This window comes from Sciurus vulgaris (genome assembly GCF_902686455.1).
Source record: "Sciurus vulgaris genome assembly, chromosome: 5".
In the NCBI taxonomy this organism is placed as follows: domain Eukaryota; kingdom Metazoa; phylum Chordata; class Mammalia; order Rodentia; family Sciuridae; genus Sciurus; species Sciurus vulgaris.
The window spans coordinates 10,951,706-10,972,980 of NC_136465.1; the positions used below are offsets into that span (position 1 = coordinate 10,951,706).

At 45.9% G+C, this 21,275-nt stretch overlaps 1 protein-coding gene across 1 annotated transcript in view; it reads left to right on the forward strand.

The window, feature by feature from the left end:
- The window catches only part of ADRA1A (adrenoceptor alpha 1A), a 119,673-nt gene extending 105,320 nt beyond the window's left edge, over positions 1–14,353 (forward strand). The window contains exon 4 of the mRNA XM_079143129.1: positions 13,912–14,353. Coding sequence (XP_078999255.1) covers positions 13,912–14,007 — 96 coding nt within the window. The 3' untranslated portion in view covers positions 14,008–14,353. The remainder of the gene's footprint in view (positions 1–13,911) is intronic.
- The last annotated feature ends 6,922 nt before the right edge of the window (positions 14,354–21,275 follow it).

Sequence of the window (21,275 nt, forward strand, 5' to 3'; positions counted from 1 at the left end):
GTTTTACTTGAATTAACTGCACCAATTGTATTAAGGCATATATCTTACACCCAGGCTGTCCGAAATGGCTTTGAAACATTTTATGTCTTTTAAAAGGACTCAGATATGCTTGGAATGTGCTAAGTGTTCCGGAATTTTCTACACACTATTTTTACAGATTCATTTGTTTATAATGTGACATGGTGGTCATGTTGGCTTTCTGTTCTTTTTTTTTTTTTTTTTCTTTTTGAAGAAAACGAATGTACATATTCCAAAGCAACTGAATAAGTTATTGAAAAACTATACAGATCATGCCCACAGTTAAAAGTGAATTTATTTTATTTGTTTAATAAAGTGACTGTTCAAATTATAAGCATTTATATTGTCCTTATTCGTATGGATGCCCTGTATTTAAATGTTGTTTGATGTTGATGTATGTTCTCTAATAAAATATTTTAAAGCTCTTTCTTCAGACATGCAATATCCTCATGCTTCAGCCATGACGTGCCGTTACTGTGTCTGCTGAGAAAGGGACCCAGCATTTGAGACAAAGAGAGTTGCCATCTTCGGTCAGTTAAATAGGGCAGGTGGACTACAGGTTGGCCGCATTCAAGACAGCCAAGAACCAGAACACAATTGGTCATCAGGGTTAGAGGCTGGTAGCAGGAGAAGGCGGGAGCGAAAGTCAGATACATGGCAATGTTGAATATTTTCAGGGAGGATTGTATTAAACGACCCACCAAGGCAGCAGGTCAGAGGGGCCGATGGTCAGAAAGGTCATGGGTAACATGCTCCTAGAGAGCGCTTCTTGACTGACTGTGGTCTCAGAACCCAGAAGCCCCAGGGCTACTCCTTCAGCTCCACTTCTTCAGAGGGACTCCTCAGCATTCAGGTGTCCTGCTGGGAACATGAACCCTGGAGTCAGACTGTCTGGGAGCTGTGACAGGCGCCAGACTCACCCATTTGCCTCCTGTGGGATCTCAAGTCAGTTCTTCAAGATCTCAAAATCTTCATTTCATCTTTTCAATGATGGGAACAACCACTGTGCATCCCTCAGAGAGTGGGTGGGACAATGAACTAAGACAATGCATGTAAAAGGTTCAGGGCAACCCCTGACATACCCTGGGCACTTGGCAGTTGTCGCTTCTTTTTCTTGTTGATTTTGCAGGCTTTCTTCTGGATCTCATTTCAGCTACCCATGAAAATGAGCATCTCCTTCCTGGTGAGGAAGGAGCATTACATCCTTAGCATCTAAGCCAAATGATAGCGCCTCCACTCTTTTTTGATTTAGTTTTTACCAAATGGTGTCACATCTACTTATGACCTGCTGGTCACAATGCAGGCTCCGCTGGCCTCACTTCTCAATGCTCCAGAAAGGATGGAGAGTGGAGAGCAGATGCCAATGGAGGGCATCCGATGGTATAAAAAAGGTTTCAGTTTCTCAGGACTTATTTTCAAGGAGCTAGGAACTGTCATTAGTGGCTATAGACTAACGTCACCGCATTATCCTAACGACTTCCCCTTTGGACTCATCTCTCTATCTTTTGGATATAGACTACCCCGGGATGGGGTAGTTTTGCCACTCATTAGTTCTCATGAAGATAGAGAAATAACTTGAGATAGATGACCACAATGACATCAGGGCCATGTCAAGTAAACCCTGCATTGAGCGTTCAGATGCATCATCTCAATCAATTTTCTCAACAATCCGTTAAGGAAATGATAGAAATCAATTAGGGTGCATTTGGCTGCAAGTAACCAGAATAGCTAAATAAAAGTGCCCCACCCAAAATAAAACAATCTCAATACAACCACCAATACTAGGTTCTGAAACACGCATCTTTGCCAAAATGCTTCTGAGTCAAACCATCTGGGTTTGAATTCTGTTTGGTGATAACTAACTACCTGTGCAGCATTTGTCAGTCCCTGTGGTATATAAATCCTCCCACAATGGGCAATTTCAAGCTGTCAACATGATTCATTGAACATGGTATTGGAAAGAGATGTGCCTGGTTGGCTCCCAAGAGCCTCTGTGAGCCAACTCAGTGCACCACTGATCCCGTCCTGTCCCTTAGCAGCACGTGACCTAAACCTACCTGTGTTCATTTCCTCATGTACGATGGGACGGTAGTCGGAGCTTCCCCATTAGACTGATACATGTGAAGAATTCCTGTTTGGTTCACAGTAAGCATTGGATGAATGTTAGCTGTTGTTAATAGAATACTGACTTATGTGAGCACAAACCATCTAGAAGAGCAAAGTTTCCAACCACCTCCACTCCTCAGGGGGCCACTTTTCTGAGATATGTGTGGCATTATGACCCTCCTGCTTCAGATTATACATAGCCCTGGCTGCTTATTCCAACTGCACTGAATTTCTTGTCTCTGTTTCAGACTCAAAGGCTTTTGAGTGATCATTCTGCCCCTTTACATTTCAATTTTAACCAGAGTGTTTGATGGCTCTACAAACCAGTTTTTTCAAAGAGCCTCTTAATGACAAATGATTCTGCCAGCCAATTATTATTATCACTCCTGTTTATAAGTACAAATATAAATTGCCTCCCACAGAAAATGTGAGAACTAATCATTCTGTTGTGTAGGTGGAGGAAAAACCTACTCTCTCTGCTCACTCTTCACTCGTTATCATCTTCTAATCCATATGCTTATTTCAAAAATAATAAATGCACATGGTAAACTAAGTCAAAGCACTACTTTGGGGGTGTTCTCTGTTCCTCAATACTACCGCACACCACCCTGCAGTTCCCTTCTATAAGAACTAGGCCTAGAAGGGCAAGCACCAACTGGGAAATGAAGTATGACTTTTCTTAATCCCCAGGAGAGCTGTGTTCCCAAGTCCCTGGCTTCTCTGCTCAGCTATTCTGCCCACCGGGATTTATCTACCTGACTTGCCTGAATCTAAAGTGTCAAGGTTTGAGGAATGCATTCGACTCTCCTTGTGCCCCTCCAGAATTCATAAATTGAAACCTAACGAACGAGTCGCATACCTTGGCAGCTCGTTAATTCCATGCATACCTGTCAGGCACCGGTTCCACCCCAGGCGTCCTCTCAAGACACATCCAGGAACAAGTGGGGGAGGAGGACCAGCCCCATGGAGTTTGCATTCTAGACCTTTTCCAGAAATAGTCTATGCAAGTGCAAATATGGGGTTCTTTTAAATATTTTGAAAAGCAAAGTGAGTCAGATGTCCTGAATGGTCAGCCCAGGTGCATTTTTATAGGTCAGCAATTGAGCAATTTGGTCAGTCTTTCATCATCTTGGATCCCAGAGGCTTGGCTTTAACAAACACACTGCAGTAAAGCCAAGTCCCCTCTCTGTCCTTTGGAAAGCTATAGTTTGATATTATAAGTCCTACGAAATGAATTTGAGATCTTATTTTAGAGTTTCTAGCATTTTTAAGGGTTTTAAACTTATTTCAACAGTGTTGTCACTGCCTAAATATTTTTGGAACTCTTTTGAGATTGCCTCTAGAGTCAATTTGTGTATGGTACTTCCCCAAAAAATATCTCTTATTTACTGATTACTGCAAACAGTGTTAACCTTGACCACAAAAGGTTTTTCTCAAACACAAAAGGTGAACCTCATTGACTGAGGGGCAACTTCAGAGGCCCCTGCTGTTGGACTCCATGGTGACCATTGCCAACGCATTGGCCAGCTAGCTCTGTCACCCTGTTGGCCAAATGCAAGTCAGGAAGGTCAAACCACTATAAAAAGCCATTCTGAATAAATTCACTGGAAAAAATTAGGTCAACGATATTTCAAACTTTTTTAAACAGTGCAATTCTTTCAGTAGATGAAATGTTACTCAAAAGTCCAACATGCAAAACAGAAAAACAGAGCATTTTTTGAATGAGGTAGAGACCTGAGTGGAACCCCAACTACTCAGACACCCTCACACACACACACCCTCTCCTGGTGACCCCACAGGACCTGCTGGAGCAGGGCTTAAACACAGCTGAACTGCACATTCTGGGGCAGTGGCTATCTTAACCTTCCCAAGGGCAGTGAGCCCATGGCAACCAGTCAACAAAGCTTTCCTAAGTGAGGGAGTGAGACAGAAAGTACCTGCCCCTTGGGGTTGGACGGTGGTCTCTCTATGAAAGGGCTCAGCCTTCTAAAGGTAAAAGGAGGGCCCAGGACCAAAGATAATTAGCACCTGCAATAATTGCCCCTGCAAGAACGATTTCCTGAAGGTCAAAATCCAGAGCCACCCAATGTTCAGGAAGATCACTGGAAGAAGCAGAGAAAAATACTGCTGCCCACAGCCTGGGGGATGGGGACATAACTGATGAGAGGAGGTGACAGGTACTTAATTTCTATTTCCCTCCCTCTACTCCAGCAGAAAGAATGATCTACTTCAAAACTAGGAAAAGAACACACGTGAATGAAGCCAGTATTCATGAGAAGTACAGCCAAGAGAGTGGGGTGTCAAGACAGAGCCACGGAGGAAGGACCAGAAGAGAACGGGACCCAGAAATGGGTCTCTGAGGGGCCGAGGATCCACCATCCACCTTCCCTCAGCACAGTCTGAATAAACTGATAAATCCCATTACATAAGCTTAGCTGGCCAGGGACAGGCAGCGTGCCAGGTGGTTTAGTTTCGCTAACTCATCCAATGCTCCATACGGAACTATGAAGCAGGTTCTGTGACTTTCCCCCTTTTATAAAAAAGACACTGAAGCTCAGCAAGCTTAGAAACTTTCAAAATTTACACAGGGGTAAGTGGCAGAGCTGGATCAGGAACCCAGGCATTTCAGTTTCAAAGGACCAATTTTTCAACCATGATGCTTCCAGAAATTAAGATACTCAGCTTTCCTCCAATCAAGGCTCAGTGTGAAGGACACAGCTCATGTCTGTGGGCAAATGGTCATTATGAGGGGCTGCCCTGTACGCAGTGTAGTACCAGGACGCAAGGGGAAGGAGAAGGGCCGGGGCAGCCTGCTCCAGAATGACACAGCCTAGAACAGCAGAGAACTGTTGCTCCCTCAGTCTCCAAGGAGGAAAGGAGTCCTTAGACTCAACCTTCCAGTTCATTTTGTTCCAAATTCACCAATCGGATTAAGCTATTCCTTCATGGGATGAAGGGAGGAAAAGATGAGGAGTGAGGACCCAGTCTCTTTAACACAGGGCACACAGGAAGCCATACCAGGGCAGGGGAGCAGAGGGACCCAAGGTCAGGCAAGAAGTAGAATTCAGGACAGTTCAAAGAGCTAGTGATAAAACAAAGTGGAGAGGCTGAATTCCTCCAAAACACTAAAACAGAAGGGGTCCTGGAGTAAAGAAGTTCCCAAAGGTGGAGCCAAGGGCTGGGCAGAGACAGCAACCAGGGCATTCATGAAGTGGCACAAACACCTTTCCGTGATAGGTACTTTACCTATATTCTCTATTAGTCAGCTTTCCATTACTGTGACAAAACACCTTAGATAATCAACTTAAAAGGTGAAAAGGTTTATTTCAGCTTATGATTTCAGAGGTTTCAGTCCATGGGCACTTGGCCATGTTGCTTTGGACTGATAGCAGGACAGCACATCATGAAGGGAGCATGTGGCAAGGAGGCCTGTTCAACCACAGCAGCCAGGAATCAGACAGAAAAACAGGAAGGGGCCAGGGTTCCAATATACCTTCAAGGACAGGCCAAACTAAGCCTTTACACATGGGCCTTTGGGAGACATCTCAGGTCCAAACTAGAGCACTGTCTAACCACCCTTCACAGCCAGGTTTTAAACTCCAGAATGTGCTCCTTCTACAGATGAGGAAACTGAGGCATAGAACCATGAAGCGCTTGCTCGGTTTCCCAGCTGCTGAATGCCGGCCTCATGCTGCTTCTCCCCCTCCGATACCCTCGCTCCTTGTCAGAGAAGGAGAGACTGCCGCAATGCAAAATAGTCAAGCTGCCCTAAATCAGAGCATGAATTTTAAAGTATCTACTGCTCTTAATAAAATGATAACTCTCTTAATAAAATGTTCCATGTGCTTTCCTCCAAAAAGTACCCTCACCACCCACAGTGGGCAAAACTCTCGCATCCTAAACTTGGGGCACGTATTTTAAAACTTGGCGGGATACTGAAATTCAGAGCACCCCTGGACATATGGTTGCTGTCACTACTGGTCCCCTGATCCCAAAGCGAGCATCATCAGTTTCACACCTTCTGTGCTCGGCTATATTAAGTAGCCCTTAAACAAATTCCCAGGGCCCCAGGAGTGAGCTGATATGATCTGACTTCCTGGCTTTTTCATGCAGAAGCCGCTGAGAGACGAAGCCCAGCATCCAGACTTGGAAGTTCCTACTTCCTTTTGCAGCCTCTTCCATACTTGCTGCGAGGTGGCTCTTTTAGGACTTGAACGAGTTGAAATCAGAAGCTGATATTCTCCATATGGTAAATATTGCTTCCAGAAAAAAGAAAAACAAATCTCTTCCCAGAATTCAGCTCAGTGACACTCTTTTTAATTACTTGAAAATGAGCACCAGAATCATGACCCTTGCTCCTAGCTAGCTGGTTGGAGGGTAGCTGATTTCGTTCCTGTTTCTTTATCCCCTCTAAGGGTGGACGGGACCCTCTCACATTATGATAATATCTGCTAAGAGAAGGAAGGGGTTCTCCTCCCAGGCTCAGCGCTCCGTGACTGTGGGGAACATGGAGGCGTGGAGGAATGCACGTCCATATTTAGAAGGGACGGCCTCGCGTCCCCACAGCAGGCCTGAGCTGTCAACCAGAGGGAGGAAACTAGAGCAGGGCAGGAAAGACAGGAGCCCCAGGTCTGGGAGACAAGGTCCCTGCGTGCCTCTTGGTACGACAATCGTCTGAGAAGTGTCAGTAGAAAATGAAAGAACATTACCCTGTTGGACAAGCACCGCTGTCTTGACTGCTTAGAATTAAACTATCTGGACAGTAGAATCCTCAGGTGGAGTGAGGGGAGGCCCCGTCCAGGGCTGCAACCTTTGGAAGTTCATTTGGGTTATGCAAGAACTTCACAAGATCCAACAGTCGCCCCACACTTGAGACCATGTCCCAGGCTCCAGAGACCCAAATGTCCTGCCTAGAGGGCCCCAAGATTGCTTCTGGGGCCTGCGTAGGCCCCTTTCCTCATCCCTCCACCTTAAGCCCAGCCAGTGGCCAAGAGGAGCTGCGCAGGGCTGTGGGCGGAGCCTGGAACTGCGGCCCAGACAGGCGCACAATGTGCCCACGGCAGAAAGGGGCCAGTGAACTGCAGGCCAGGGGCCAGCTCTCCTGCACAGATCGGTCAGTTCATCCTGCCCGCCAGGTCATTCTGAAGGCATGTTTGTCCAAGTAGGAGGAAGAACATACAGTCGAGTCTCATTATTGCTGTTACTTATGTTCTATAAAGTCATTACAAATACCAAGTCATGGCTGCTAGGGGAACACAGGATTCATTTCCTGCCAATCGCTAGTCACAATATTTGCATCAACCAGTGAATGCATAAGTCTCTTGTTCTGTTTTCTTTGCTATCATAGAATACCATGAGCTGGGTAATTTATAAAGAAAAGAATTTATTTCTCACAATTCTGGAAGCTAGGAAGCCCAACACCCATGTCAAGGAACTGGTACCTAGTGAGGACCGTCTTACTGCACCATCCTGTGGCAGAGGGCAGGAGGACAGGGTGGGGAGGGAAGGAGGAGCAAGGAGGAGAGGGCATGGGCTCAGAATCTATCCTTAACCCCACCCTGAACCCTCTCCTGCATCCGAGGAATCTAATCGTCTCTTAAGGGTCTCACCTCAACGCTGCTGCACTTTGGCGACAGCTTTGTTTCCTGTGTTTCTGCCTTAAGGCGACACAGATTGTTGATTCATTCACATGAACCTACCGCCCACAGCATCACCCTTACACCCGAGTGACGCAGATCCAGCACGCATCTTTCCTCAGTAAGGAACATCGCCACATTTCTGCACCTTGACACACATGTGAGGCCACTGTAAACAGCAAAGTCACCAACAGAAAGCCTGGCTTTCAATGTTCCCTCTGAGGGACAAATGTTTACAGAAGGCAGAGCGTCACCTCGTTCAACTCCGGCTGGTAAGGTGTACCTACCTCTAAGGGAATTTGCCCCTCAGTACCACCTGTCCTTCCCCTTGTATACTTTTCTCATTCTTTTAAGTATTTCTGAGTTATTTTTAATGCTTTAGGACAACCTGGAATTTAGTTTGATGTATGACATAAGGTTAAAGCCCTTCCTTTCTTTTTTCATAAATATCTAATTATTCCAGCAAATTCCAATGACTGTCTTCCAGTCCTTGCTACTGTTTCTATAAATCCATATGGATGTTCAGCCTTCAGAACTTCTACAGAGGGTTTTTCCATTACTCCTGGAAATCTTGGAATTAAATTTATCCCAAAATAAATACCAAGTCAAGAAGCTACTTCACTTCTTTCCATTTCTAGTTATGTTCAGTTGTCTCATCCATCTCAATGAACTAATTGAAAGTGCTCCAGATATAAAATGGCTCGCCACCATATAAAATTCCACATTTTACACTCACTTCTGCATCAGTGCAATACCTCGCTTCCAAAAGGAGATCAAGGCTCCACCGAGCGAGTCTCCCTACCTCCCCTAATGCAAGTCATGGGCTCGCAGTGCCACCACGCTCTGTGGAAGCTGCCGTCCAGGTGCCTGGGTCTGGAGGCTGCTCCTGGACAGCCAGCACCAGGTTGTCATGGCCAGAACTGTGCCTCTAAAGTTGAGGTCAGCCAGCCCTAGCCACCCATGAGTCACACTTTTCCAAAGTCCCATCTTCCCTTCCGGTCTCAGAATTTGGAAAACAGAGGCGATTTCAGAACCAGATGTGACCCCTGCATCAGCTTCCCAAACAAGCACTGGCTCGCCTGTTTGGCTGAGATCCCATACTCAGGGGGAGCTCAGGACTGCAGGCTCCAGGGCCAGACATCGATCAGAGTTGGCCACAAGTGCTGCTCTGAGAAGGAAACAGACGGAAGACGGAAAGGAGAAAGAGAAGAATGTGTGGCTGCTCTTTTTCCAGACCGTCAGCAAATCTAAAGGAGTTGCTTGGGATGTTGTGCAGTAAAGGGTTAATCTGAACCCAGTTTGTTGTTGTTGCTGCTGTTTTTGAGAATGGCGCAGCGTATCTATCAACAGAGAAACTAACTCCTTTCTCATAAACGGGTTATTTGAAACAGTGGCACTTCCTTAGATTTTTCAGTAATATTAACGGTGGCCCTTCTAGCTCAAAGGTCATTTCTGAGAATGTCTTATCTTGTCTCTTCCAAATATGGGACTTTCAGTCTCTGTCTTGCACTTGATCCTGTGTCCCTGGTACCTGAAAGCCAGCCTCAGCACAGGTGCTGTCTAACGACACAGGCTGCATCTTCGGGAAGCCACTCTCCAACACAGCTGCCCCACCCCACGCCCCGTTCTCAGAGAGGCACAGGTTACCTGGTAGCCTTTGGCTGGCTCAGCACAAGTCCCAGCTCTGACGCCTCCCAGCAGTCAAGGATCCAAGTTTGGCCTCAGTGTCCCCATCTCTAAAATGAAGATGTGATGATAGGATCGAGTGCGTAGGGAGGTGCGGTAAGGGGCTTAGACACGCCAGAAGCACTGTGAGCTACACCTGAGTAGGGAGCAGTCCCAGGCTCCCTCAAGCCTCCGCACGGCTGCTGGCCCAGGGGCCACCCAGCATCTCCGTCTGTGTCCTGCCGCCCAGGAAGGCCGCGCTGCTCTTGGAGTTCAGGCCCTTGGTTAGCCTTCACTGACTGGTTGGAAACACAGACATCTATTTTTTAGCTCTCCTTCCCACAGTCGTGCCCACCTACAGGGATTTCTTGGGAGCACCATCTGTCAGTGGGGCTAAGGAACAGGATAAAAAGGAACAAAGAGACAAGGGTGATAAGCGCCCAGCCATCTCCAACCTTAAAAGCCTCCCACTGCTGGGCTATTTGAGCTGAGTCCATTGTGACCCTTGACTTGGGTGCCTGTTCCACCCAGCAGCTCTTGCCCACTCCGCCGGCAAAGCGCCTTTGGGTAAGCCATTTGCCCAACCGCCTCATCCCTGATCCTAGGACCGATGCGCCTCTGCAGCACCGCCTGCCACAGGTGCTTACTCTCTTCCGGAGGGAACGCTCCACAGACAAGAGCACCTGGGCCCCACTGTCAGGAGCCGGAGGAACTCTGCCCCTAGGCCCAGCAGCGAGGGTATCGACTGATTCCGATGGAGAGGCAGGGCGGCCTCCAGAAGCCCTTCTGTTCTGTCCACCGCCATCCCTGCTGAATTTCTAAGCCATTTACGCAAAACAGACAAGCCCAAGAAAGTGACAGGAAATCATTACTAACGAACATTTGGCCCAAATCCCTCCCTGGCCTCCCGCCAAGTCAATCATGTCCTCTGCTTAAAACCCTTCAAAGACTTCTCATTATTCTCAGGATGAAATCCAGAACCCCTGTCCTACCCTCTCTTTTTCTTCTGCTCCCAGCCCTCCTTCTGCCTCTGCCTGGAAAGCGCCTCCTCTTCACACCAGCCCAGCCTCTTCCCACCCAGCCTCCCCATCTCAGCCTCTTCTCAGACCCCAAGGCCAGGTCACGTCCTCTTTATAGACAGGGCTGGAGCATCCTATGCTTCCTGACCATGCTTATTAAAATACAATTAAATACCTAATCAAGTCCCCTGAGCCCTACAGGGGACTGGCTCCAGGATACCCCCAGCCCTCAGATACACTGCATGCCCAAGTCCCTCCGATAGAATGGTGTAGCGTCTGTATAAAGCCTGCACACCTGCTCCCACGGACTTCAAAACATTTCTAGACTACTTATGATATACAAGGCAATGTAAGTGTGATATAAAGCATCATTATACCGTATTGTTTAGCACACAGTGACAAGAAAGAGGTCTGTACATGTTCAATGCACACACAACTTCTTTTAAATTTTATTTGTTCTAATTGTACGTGACGGTAGAATGCATTTATACATTTTGATAGATCATGCATAAATAGAGCACAATCCCTCATTTTTCTGATTGTACATATTGCGGGATCACATGGGTCATTCAGCCATACACATACAGGAGGTAATAATGTCTGCTTCACTTTAATCATCCCTTCCCCCACACCCCTTTCCCTCCCTTCACTCCCCTCTACCTAATATAAAGTAACTCTATTCTTCCCTATCCCCTGCCCCTGCCTTACTGTGAATTAGTTTCTGCATATCAGAGAAAACATTCAACCTTTGGTTTTTGGGGTTTGGCTTATTTGACTTAGCATGATATTCTCTAACTCTATCCATTTACCAGCAAATGCCAGAATTTCTGGCACACACAACTTTTTAAATAGTATTTTCAATCTACAAGTGTGTAGAACCTGCAGATATGGAGGGCCAGCTGTGTTGGACCAAGTCTGTCCCCTGTCTGTCATGTGAGCTCCATGTGGCCTGGTGGGGACCGTGGCACATCCTGTGCATCTAACATAGCACCTGGCACCTAAGGAGAGCTGGAAGATGTCTGTTACTGGGTGAATAAGTAGGTCCTCAGTTTCCTGTGCTCTTGGGTTTCAAATTTTTCTATTCTGGCAAATGCCAGTCTTGATCCTCCTGAGTGGCTGGACCGTCCCCCTAAGCCCCAGCCAGGCTCCCACAGAGGCCTGAGCACAGTCGGCCAAGCCACGTCACTTCAGTTCTCCGGTTGTCATTCTGCTGCCATGTTTTCCATTCCACCGCCTATAAATCAGTCTCTCCCGCTCTTCCCACCAACCTTCAGCCTTGACCTTTGAAAGGCTGCTGTGTTTCCTAGAAAGTTCTTTGCTCTTAAAAGAAAAATGAAAGCAATTAAACCCTCCCTGTACCATAGCATCTTTGCAAAGCTTAAGCGCTACAGAGAATGTCTCCATAGGAAAGCTGAGTCCTGGACCCTGTGAAACCCCACTGCCAGGTCTCGGAGCAGAGTCAAGCCTCCCCCTGAACTAGGTGGTCTCTAGCCAACCTCCAACGCGGAGCTCTGCGATTCTGTGACTATGTGATTACACACAGGAGCAAAGAGGGGGACGTTGGTTAAAAGTTAGATAAGGATTTGGAGTTCGAAAAGAAAGTCCCTTTCCCAGCTCTGTCACCCTGACTTGTCCTCCATCTGTCAAGGCCCAGGAGTCTTCCTGCACAAGAGGAAGGCAGCAGGCCCTGGGGGTGGAATGAACTGGTGTCTACAGGTGCGTAGCCGCTACTCGCCTTCCAAAAGGCAGCAGCTGTGGATGTCAATAGCATCTCATTGGCGGGGGCCACCTCTACTTACAGAATCAAACCCCTGCCTCTCCAAGGGGCCTCCTATCTCATCAGGAGCCCTCAGTTAAGTTCTCCAGAAGGACTGTGGGCTCGGGTTCCACCAAGGAGGGAGCAGCAGAAAAGCCATTGTACAGGGCGGGTCCTTGAGGATTCATCCATTCAAAGAAATGGTCACGCTAAGTTTAATGAAACACATTTGCAATTATTAGGTTACCTTGTTTTAATTTTTAAATTTTCTGCATGGATTGCTACTATTCCCTGACCCCTACAGTCATGAACAGGTTTTCAAGCTTTTTCAACCAATAGGTTTGTCTTATTCTGTTTCCATTGCTAAGACCGAATACCACAGAATGGGTAGTTGATAAAGAATAAAAGTTTGGTTCTAGGGCTGGGTTGTGGCTCAGTGGTAGTGTGCTCACCTAGCATGCATGAGGCCCTGGGTTCCATCCTTAGCACCACATAAAAATGAAGGTACTGTGTCCACCTACAGCTATAAAATATATATATTCAAAAAAAAAAAGTTCATGGTTCTAGAGGCTGGGAGGGTAAAGGTCAAGGGCACATGTGGTGAGGCCTCCCTATGGTGGATGCAGGCCATCACATGGCAAGAGGAACTCCCAGAAGAGAATCCAGCTGGCCTTTATGGGGCCCACTCTGCAGATAAACCATGAGCTCTTGGGCCTGTTAATCCACAAATGGGTCTTAGAAAAGCCAGTTTGACTCTCTCAGCATCACAAATTCCTAAAATCAGAGACTGGGCAACTTGGATCCACCAAATATTCCAGAAGCTACACTCCAGCTACAGTTTCAGGGAGACTTTTTCCCAGAATCCCTCTTTGAGGAATGGCTACCCTTCCTCTGGCAGCTCCTGAGACAGGAGCAGTATTTATTAGCAAGCTGAGTAACAGTGGAAAGAGCAGCTGGCTTCTTGTCTTCTCAACCCATTTCCCAGATGCAGGCGGCTCTGACAAGTTAAGCTTCAGAGACTGAGAAACACAGCTCATAGATTCCAAAGGGAATGAACTCAGACTTTACATTTACACTGCTACCCTGGATCAGGAAGGTCACCGCGAAACTAGTGACACAGACCTAGGTGCTGTGCTTTGCACGTAACACGTAATAAATATTGTTGAATGAATGCCCATGGAATATCCATTTTTACTTTTATGCTCACACTGCTAAAATACCCGTGAGTGTGATATTATATTTCATTTCATCATCTGAGATTTATAGATGAGAATAATACTTAGATACTATGATTAATGCCATGAACAGAAGTGCACTGAAGATAAAATAAACTTTTTCAGCTCAGTAATCCATCTTCCACCGCCGTCTCCTCTGAGCTCTACAAAATGTCTTATCTAACACCACATTTTTTATCCTTGGCTCAGAGAAGTTTTCCTGTAACCTTCCCCAGTGCCTCTGATTCTCACTTATTTTAGGATAATTTTATCCTGTGCCTGTACCTATGAACCTCCAGCGACAATTTAGCTCATTTCAAGTAAGCATTTCTTATTCATCCATTACATGCTGAGCAGTGCACCACAATTCATAGGCTTATAAATCAAGGATTTGCCATTGTACCTGTATCTGTCAATGTCTAGCCAGGAAAATAGACATCACTCGAAATAACCAAAGGAGAATATAATGCAGGGAATTGGTTTTTAATGTGTTGCAGGAGCTGGAAGGACAAAAGGAAGAAGGGCAAGGGAGGAGGCTAGGGAAGCAGAACAGAATTATTGCCCTATTATCTGGAAGTTGCTTTAATCCCTGACCTGGACCCATCAGCATATGCCAGATGCCAAGCTGCCCTTGGTTCCACCACGGCTGCTAGAAGAACCTACTGCAGGCCCTGAGCAGATCACCAGGAGCCTCTGGCTGCCTTCAGTGCCCCAGTCATCTGCCAACGCTGCTGCCCCTGCCCCACGGCTCTCCCACCCTCCCACCAGCCTGTCTGGATGTGTGGTGGAAACACAGCCCTGACCACCAACTAAGCTAAATGTGATGTGCTTGCAAAAGCGCTGTGCCTGAATTCGCCAGCGTCAGCAAATAAAAGTACAGGATGCATAGCTAAATATTAATTTCAGATAAATAATTTTTTTAATTTTAAATGTGTGCCGTGAGTAATAGAGTCCTTTGTCTCTGGCCCAGGAGTCTTGAGTCTTCTACCAGATTCCACGAAATAAACTTCTCAGGCCAGATTCCATGAAATAATAACAGACTAACTTCTTAGAATATAGAAGGGCAAAAATCAAATTCCAGGCCTGACCTTGGGCAGCCCTAAACAACAGGGCCCCCTAGCACATCACGTATGATCTTCATAGTCCACCGTGAAGTGACATTTTCTGAAGCTAAATAAACTGTACTTTCTCATTCCCAATTACCCTGTTCTCGTGCGGGGAGGAAGCTGGTACATGGGCTCACCCTGATAGCACATCTAACCGCACCCAGCCACACCACCAGCTTTAGAAAAAAAACACCTCAAACAATTGAAAACTTGGGTGAATTCATCGGTTAAATCTCTCACTTTTCAGATGATTTCCGAGCTGTGGTTCAGACAACTTAGTCTGACAATCCAAGAACCCATTAGAGGGCCGGATCATCTGATGCAGGTCCAAGTACAGTCGATATGTCCTAATTGAGCTCAGCATGTGCCAGACAAAGTGAAGAGCAGCAGATGTGATTTTTGACTGCAAGCAACAGAAACCAACTCTCGCTAGCTTGAAATGTATTAAAAGGCTATCAAAAACTCGAGAATTGGCAAGACTGGAGAACCAGGCTACGAGAATAAGCAGTGTCCGTCAAATGGATTCAGGGGGGAACATAGCACACCACAGAGTTCAGTGAGGCCCCCATTGTGGACTCTGATTTCTCCACTGCCACCAACAGCCGTTGTCAGTGGTCAACCATCCCTGGACCACACTGGCAATACCACTTCCACCACTGAACAATTTGTCAGGGCACTCTGCAAACTCGAAGTTCCAAGACGGCTAAGCTTAGATTGTGTGTCCATATCTACCTGACAGGCATGGAAGGAAGGAGAATCAATTTCTGGACCTTCATCTTCCATTGGCGGGGCCCCACCTTCCACCAAGACTCACACGATGGAGTTTGCCCCCAAATAAGAAGGGCATTGATTTTCTCACTGGATAGCCAAATAGGACAAAGAGTTTCTGTGGGAAGATAGATTTTTTTTTTAAGTATGACATGTAACTTGCTCTAAATCAATTTAACTCATGTGCCCATGAACAAAAAAGGAATAATTATGTCCCTAGTCCTAGAAAGCAAGGTAAAAAGACCAAAGAAATTATGGAAAGGGGGAGAGATTAGTACGAGCTTGGCCAGTCTCATGGCCGAGCCTGGTCCTCATTCAGGACTCTGAACATAAGAAGGCCCTGCTAGGTAGGGCAGGTGGGAGAGGGGCAGTTCATGCGGGGTAGAGAAAATGAGTGCTTTCCATGGAATTCAACAGCAAACTTGTTGGAGGGGTGGGGGGAGGCCTAGCAGAGGTTTGGGCTTGATGTGAAAGGCAGGTTCCTTGGGTATTCAGAGAAATTCTCCACTGAGAAACAGTGATGCTTCTGGAAGATTAATCTGAGCTTAATAGACAAAATGAGCTGGGCAAGGGAGACACTGTCATTAGGTCTTTGTTAGGGGGAGACAGGCAGAAGGAACCTCCTTTTTCCTCTCATTTGGGGATATCCCGTAGAGTAGCACAGCCACCTCCCTCCTCCGCTCCCAGCCATGGGCTACAGGAGCATTTAGTAAACTTGGACCAAGAAGCTGAGCATTTGAGGCTCAGCCCCTTTCTCTATCCCTTCTTTGGAGCTTCTGTTCAGCTGCTCCTTGTCTTTCATGTCCTTTGGTTTGCAAGAGTGGGCCCCAACGTGGAGGCTTGTTGTCCATGCTCCTGTGACCATGAGAGCAAACCTGGCTAAATTAGGACTGACCTATGAGTCCCTTTGGGATTGACAGATTCCTAGACTTACCTTTTTTTGATCCAGAATTCAGACTGGCAAAAAAGAGATGGTACCTACTAAACCCCGTTGGAGGTCAAGCATTAGCCCGGGTCAGAGTATCTGACGTGAATTTTGAGATTGGGACTCAGAAGGTCTAGAACCTAGTCATATTCCCCCACTAAGCTGCTTTGCCACTTTCATTTAGTTTCTTTCAACTTCAAGTTCCTCATCTTTGAAGTGCAACTAATTATTGACTGTCTCGTCTTTCAGGATTGCTAGAGAGGTCAGGAAGTACAGGTGGCTCCGGACAGCTGACATTGTTGAGAACGGGGTGCCATCCGTGCAGCCCTCTTTTATAAACAAGCTATTTTGTGATCCAGACCCCCAGGAAAAGGGCGTGCAAGCACGGAGGATGCCAGCAGCCACGGTTTATCAAGGCTGTTCAGAGATATCTACCTGAGGAATGTGCAGCTGTCCGGAGACCCCATCTATCAAGGACAGGGGACCTAGCCCTGACCCCTCTCCCTCATAATTCACTCCTTCCCTCCTCCCTGCTCCCTCCAGGACCTTTCAGTTTTGGCGGGACCCAATAAGATTCAAAGAAAGTGGAGGGACCAAACCAAAAGAGGACAAGTATTTAGCTGTGTGAATTTTAACCAATAATGTACAGGTCCTTGTGTGTGAATGCTGGAAAAAGCTCTTAAATAGAGCGCTTTCTCGCCGCTCCCTCCCCCAGCCATCGTGTGGGTCTGGGGGCTGGTGTGGTCCAGGCTGGAGCTTGCTTTAATAAAACCTCGCTGTGTGATTTGCATTACCGCGTGTTCGCTTTGACTCTCCAGGGATTAGTCGGAATGGGACCCTAACAACATGACTGCCTGAGCCTGCCTCCCTCACGGTGATACCGCTGTTTACCAGTTCTGCTCCTTCTAATGTCGAAGATTGAACACTAGAGAAGCAGCCAAGGCAAGCATATGAAGCAGGTTTTATTTAAAGGTAATAATACAGACTTCTCCCGGCAGGAAGAAGGGGGCCATGGCTGATGTTCTAAAGTCCCCAGAAGTGAGCGCACCCTACATCTTTTATAGGTTAAAGTCTCTTTTGTTCTCCAGTTCTCTCTCCCCCTTATCTCTCCTCCCTGCCTACGTGACTAGGCCTGGTTTTGCATTAAGTGAAAAGCCATGGGCAGGGGGAGGGCCAAGGTGATTCAGGCAGGTAAGGGCCCAGGGGGCATTAATTAGCAGCTCCTGGCTTGCAGTCCTTGATAAAGGCAGGTAAAGCTGGTAATCAATGGGCTCCGGAGATCCTTGACATTCCATTCTCCCAGGACGGTCTCCAACTTCCAGAGGCAGATGGCTTCATGGCTTCATGGCTTCATTTCCTCGATTTGACCTGATCCCCTATTTCTACACTAACTACCTGTCCTTAATTCTGGCTTCAACAGGAAGCCAAAGAGTTGGTCATCATGGGTTCCTACAGTACACTCTGAATTATTAAAGCCCCCAAAGCCGGCATGGAATGTGCATGCCATTTCTGCACTCCACAGTGAGAAATAAAGTTATCTCCAAGGCAAGCTCCTCTTTGTGGACTTTGAAGAGGCCTGGTGAGACTGTTCACTCATGCAGATGTTTCTGTGGATGCTCTGAACCTCAGGAAGTAAATCATCTGCAGGTGTTTTCGGCTGTTGCTTAAGTTTCTAGTCAGCAACATAATTAATTGCAACCGTGAGATCCAAAAAGGTTTTCCTCAAATTCTTCTTTCAAGTTGTCAGTCCCTGGAGGTGCTTACTTGCTCCTGGGAGATTTGTCTAGGCATTTCCTTACCAGCCATGGGGATCTGAGGCCTCATCTTCCTGAGGAGGCAGAAAATGTAGACTTGGTCTCTTCAGAGGGAAAATCATGAAAAGGCTCAAATGGAATCAGTGCAGAGCACACTGAACTGGACTGTTGGGAACTTGCACAAGCCACGCTTAGGGATCTCTAGTGTCATTGCCTAGTCCAAGCCACGAGCGTGAGGGGCAAGGTGTTCTTCTGAGGGCCCAGATCCCTGGTGGTCAGTAGCAGTTCAGGAGGCGCTGGGTCAGGGAGGTGGCAGCCTGGGGCTGGAGCTGTGGACAGGCTGAAGACATGGGTCTGCCCCTTGTTCTGAGAGCAGCTGCCTCTGTTCAACACTGTAGACTCTTCTCAACACTCCCATTAGCCCTCAGCCTTTGGTCAAGACTGTGTGCAGGTACAATCTGGCTGTAGGAAATGGAGGGAGCTTTTTGTCTTTTAATGACCCAAGTGTGGGGCATCCATGGTGGTCACCAACAGAAACCAGCTCCCAGAAAAGGACTGATCTCATGAAGCAACACTGTGGAGACAAGATCAAGATCCTAGAGATAAGGAGGTGGACATGCTGAGTCTAAGAGCAACAGACAAAAAGCAGAGTAGGTGTGGGTCTAGTTGACCTAGAGACGAGACCCGTTGTCCTGAGACACACTGCACTGCTTTCTTCCTGTTGAGTGAGACTCCCTGAGTTTGTCCGAAGAAAAAGAAGAGGAGGAGGAGGAGGAGGAGGCAGAGGAAGAGGAAGGTGTAGACATAGGATCATTCTTGAAGTTGGAGGTGAGCTTCATGGGCCTTGACCATCACGCTGGGTGGAGGCCCTGCTGACTGGATGGGGCTGGTGTAACAGAACATGACCTTGTTGGTGCCCCTGCTTCTAAACAGATTTTCCTACTTCTGCCGATGAACACAGCATTATCCTTTTAAAATTAACTTGTCCATGCAAGGAAACAGACATGTCTATAATATTGGTTGGAATGGCAATGAGTATAATTACTTTGGAGAACAATTTGGCAAATATATACCAGAATAAAATGCTGTAGCCTGCAGACCTCCAAATTCCACCTCTACACGTTTATTCTAAGCACAAAGTCATACTAATGCACAAAACTGTATTTACCAATATGCTCATGGCAGCACTTAGTAACGTGGATAACCTACTGGAGAATGGGTAAAATAAATTATAATACATCCATCCTATGAAATGCTGTGTAAAGAATTTTTAAAATGAAATATCCCAATGTCATGAAAGGAATCCAATGCATACAAAATGGAAAAAACTACAGGAGAATATATATATAATATGATGCTGTATATATATAATATGATAAAATACTTATAATGTATTATATAATGTATGATGAATTTTCATTTTAAAAATACTTAAGAAACAGTTCCATTACATTTAGTTCTTTTCTCACTTCCTTCCTCTGGTGCTAACCTCTGACAATCCAGAATCTCTCTCCACTGCTATCATTTTGTCATTCAAGAGCGTTACATAGCACAGTGTATTCATGTATAAGATATCACGTTGTACTCCATAAATATGTCTGATTATTATTTTTCCAATTAAAAATAAATAAAAGCTTTTTTAAAGAATGTCATATAAATGGAAAGACATGGTATGTAAACTTTGGAGATTGGTATTTTTTTGTAACTCCACCTAATTGCCCAGAGGCTCATCCCAGCTTTGACAAGCAGCAATAGTTCGTTGCTTGTGGGTGCTGAGCTGTATTCCGTTGTATGGATGGACCTGGGTTTGTTTAACCATTCACTATTGGAGGACCTCTGCAAATCCAGCAGCTGTGAGCTTTAGTGGTGCAGTTATACAAGGACTACAGGGGATCCTAGCAGTGACTGGACCCTCCATCTTGACTGTGGTAATGGAGGCAGACATCTACACAAAGAATCAGACCCATACGAAGGTGCACAGTACAACCTGGGGAACCTGCATAACATTAGCGCACATATCAATATCAATTTTCTGGTTGAAATATTGTGCTACAGTCTTGCAAGAGTGATCATCAGAGGAAACCAGCTCAGGTGTCCCTGGAAAGTGAATCTGCAATGATCTCAAAATAAAAAGTTCAACTTTTTAAAAATTTTCTTTTTTTAAGAACCTCAGGAAAAATGCACAGCTTATTGTTTCTAATTGAATCAAGTTCTATTGTTTCTAAATTAATTAATGTCATTGGTATCTATTGTTAAGTACTTAGGTTCAACTTTGCTTTATAGCAGATACATTTTCCTGTTATTACATAATTTTAAAAGACCAAATTTATTTAACAAAAATCAGTATCACCAAATGTATTTTTAATTGCAAAAAATGAAAGTCATTATTAATTTTACTGCTTTTCTGTCCAGAAGTCAGCCTTTCATGCTCCCCCATCCAATCTCAAACCCAAAAAGTTCCCATTCATTACTTCTCTTTCCTGACTCCAAAATGTATGCAAACACACACACACACACACACACACACACACACACACACTTTATAATCACAAACGAGTTTATCAGGGGGACCATGGATATTTTCTTTTTACTTCTTTGCACTCTTACATTGCTTAAGTTTTCATGCTGAACATATAACTTCTGCGACTTCTTTTTTATTAGTGTATTATAATTATACATCACAGTGGGGTTCATTTTGACATAATCATACATGCATGGAATTGACTTTGCTCCACTTCAATCCCCAGGGACCCCTTTCTCTCCCCTCCTCCCTCCTCTACTCCCCTTCTTCTATTGGTCTTCCTTTTATTTATGTGTCTATTTACTTATGTATCTTGACTTGGTGCTTCATAGATATGCATAAAGGTGGAATTCACTGTGGTATACTCATACATGCACCTAGCCTGCTTTGTCAGATTCATTCCGCGTCGCCTCCCCTTTCCCGTCCCTCCTCCCTCCCTCAATCTCCTCCTACTCCACTGATCTTTCCTCTTTCCTCAGGACATCTGACGCCCCCTCTCATTCCCCCTAACTTTGCTCTAGCGTTCACATAAGAGAGAAACCCTTCCACCTTGGCTCTCCTGAGTCTGGCTTTTCTCACTTAGCAGGATGTTCTCCATTTCCATCCCTCTCCAGCCAATGCCATAATATCACTCTTCTCTATGACTCAGTAAAACTCGATTGTGTATTTACACCACATTTTCTTTATCCATTCATCTGGGAAAGTGACTAATCTCTTTATAAGAAGATAGAGTTCCAGAGCCTTTGATCACTTTTGGCCATTCCCTATGGGTCATCCCTTCCAGAAA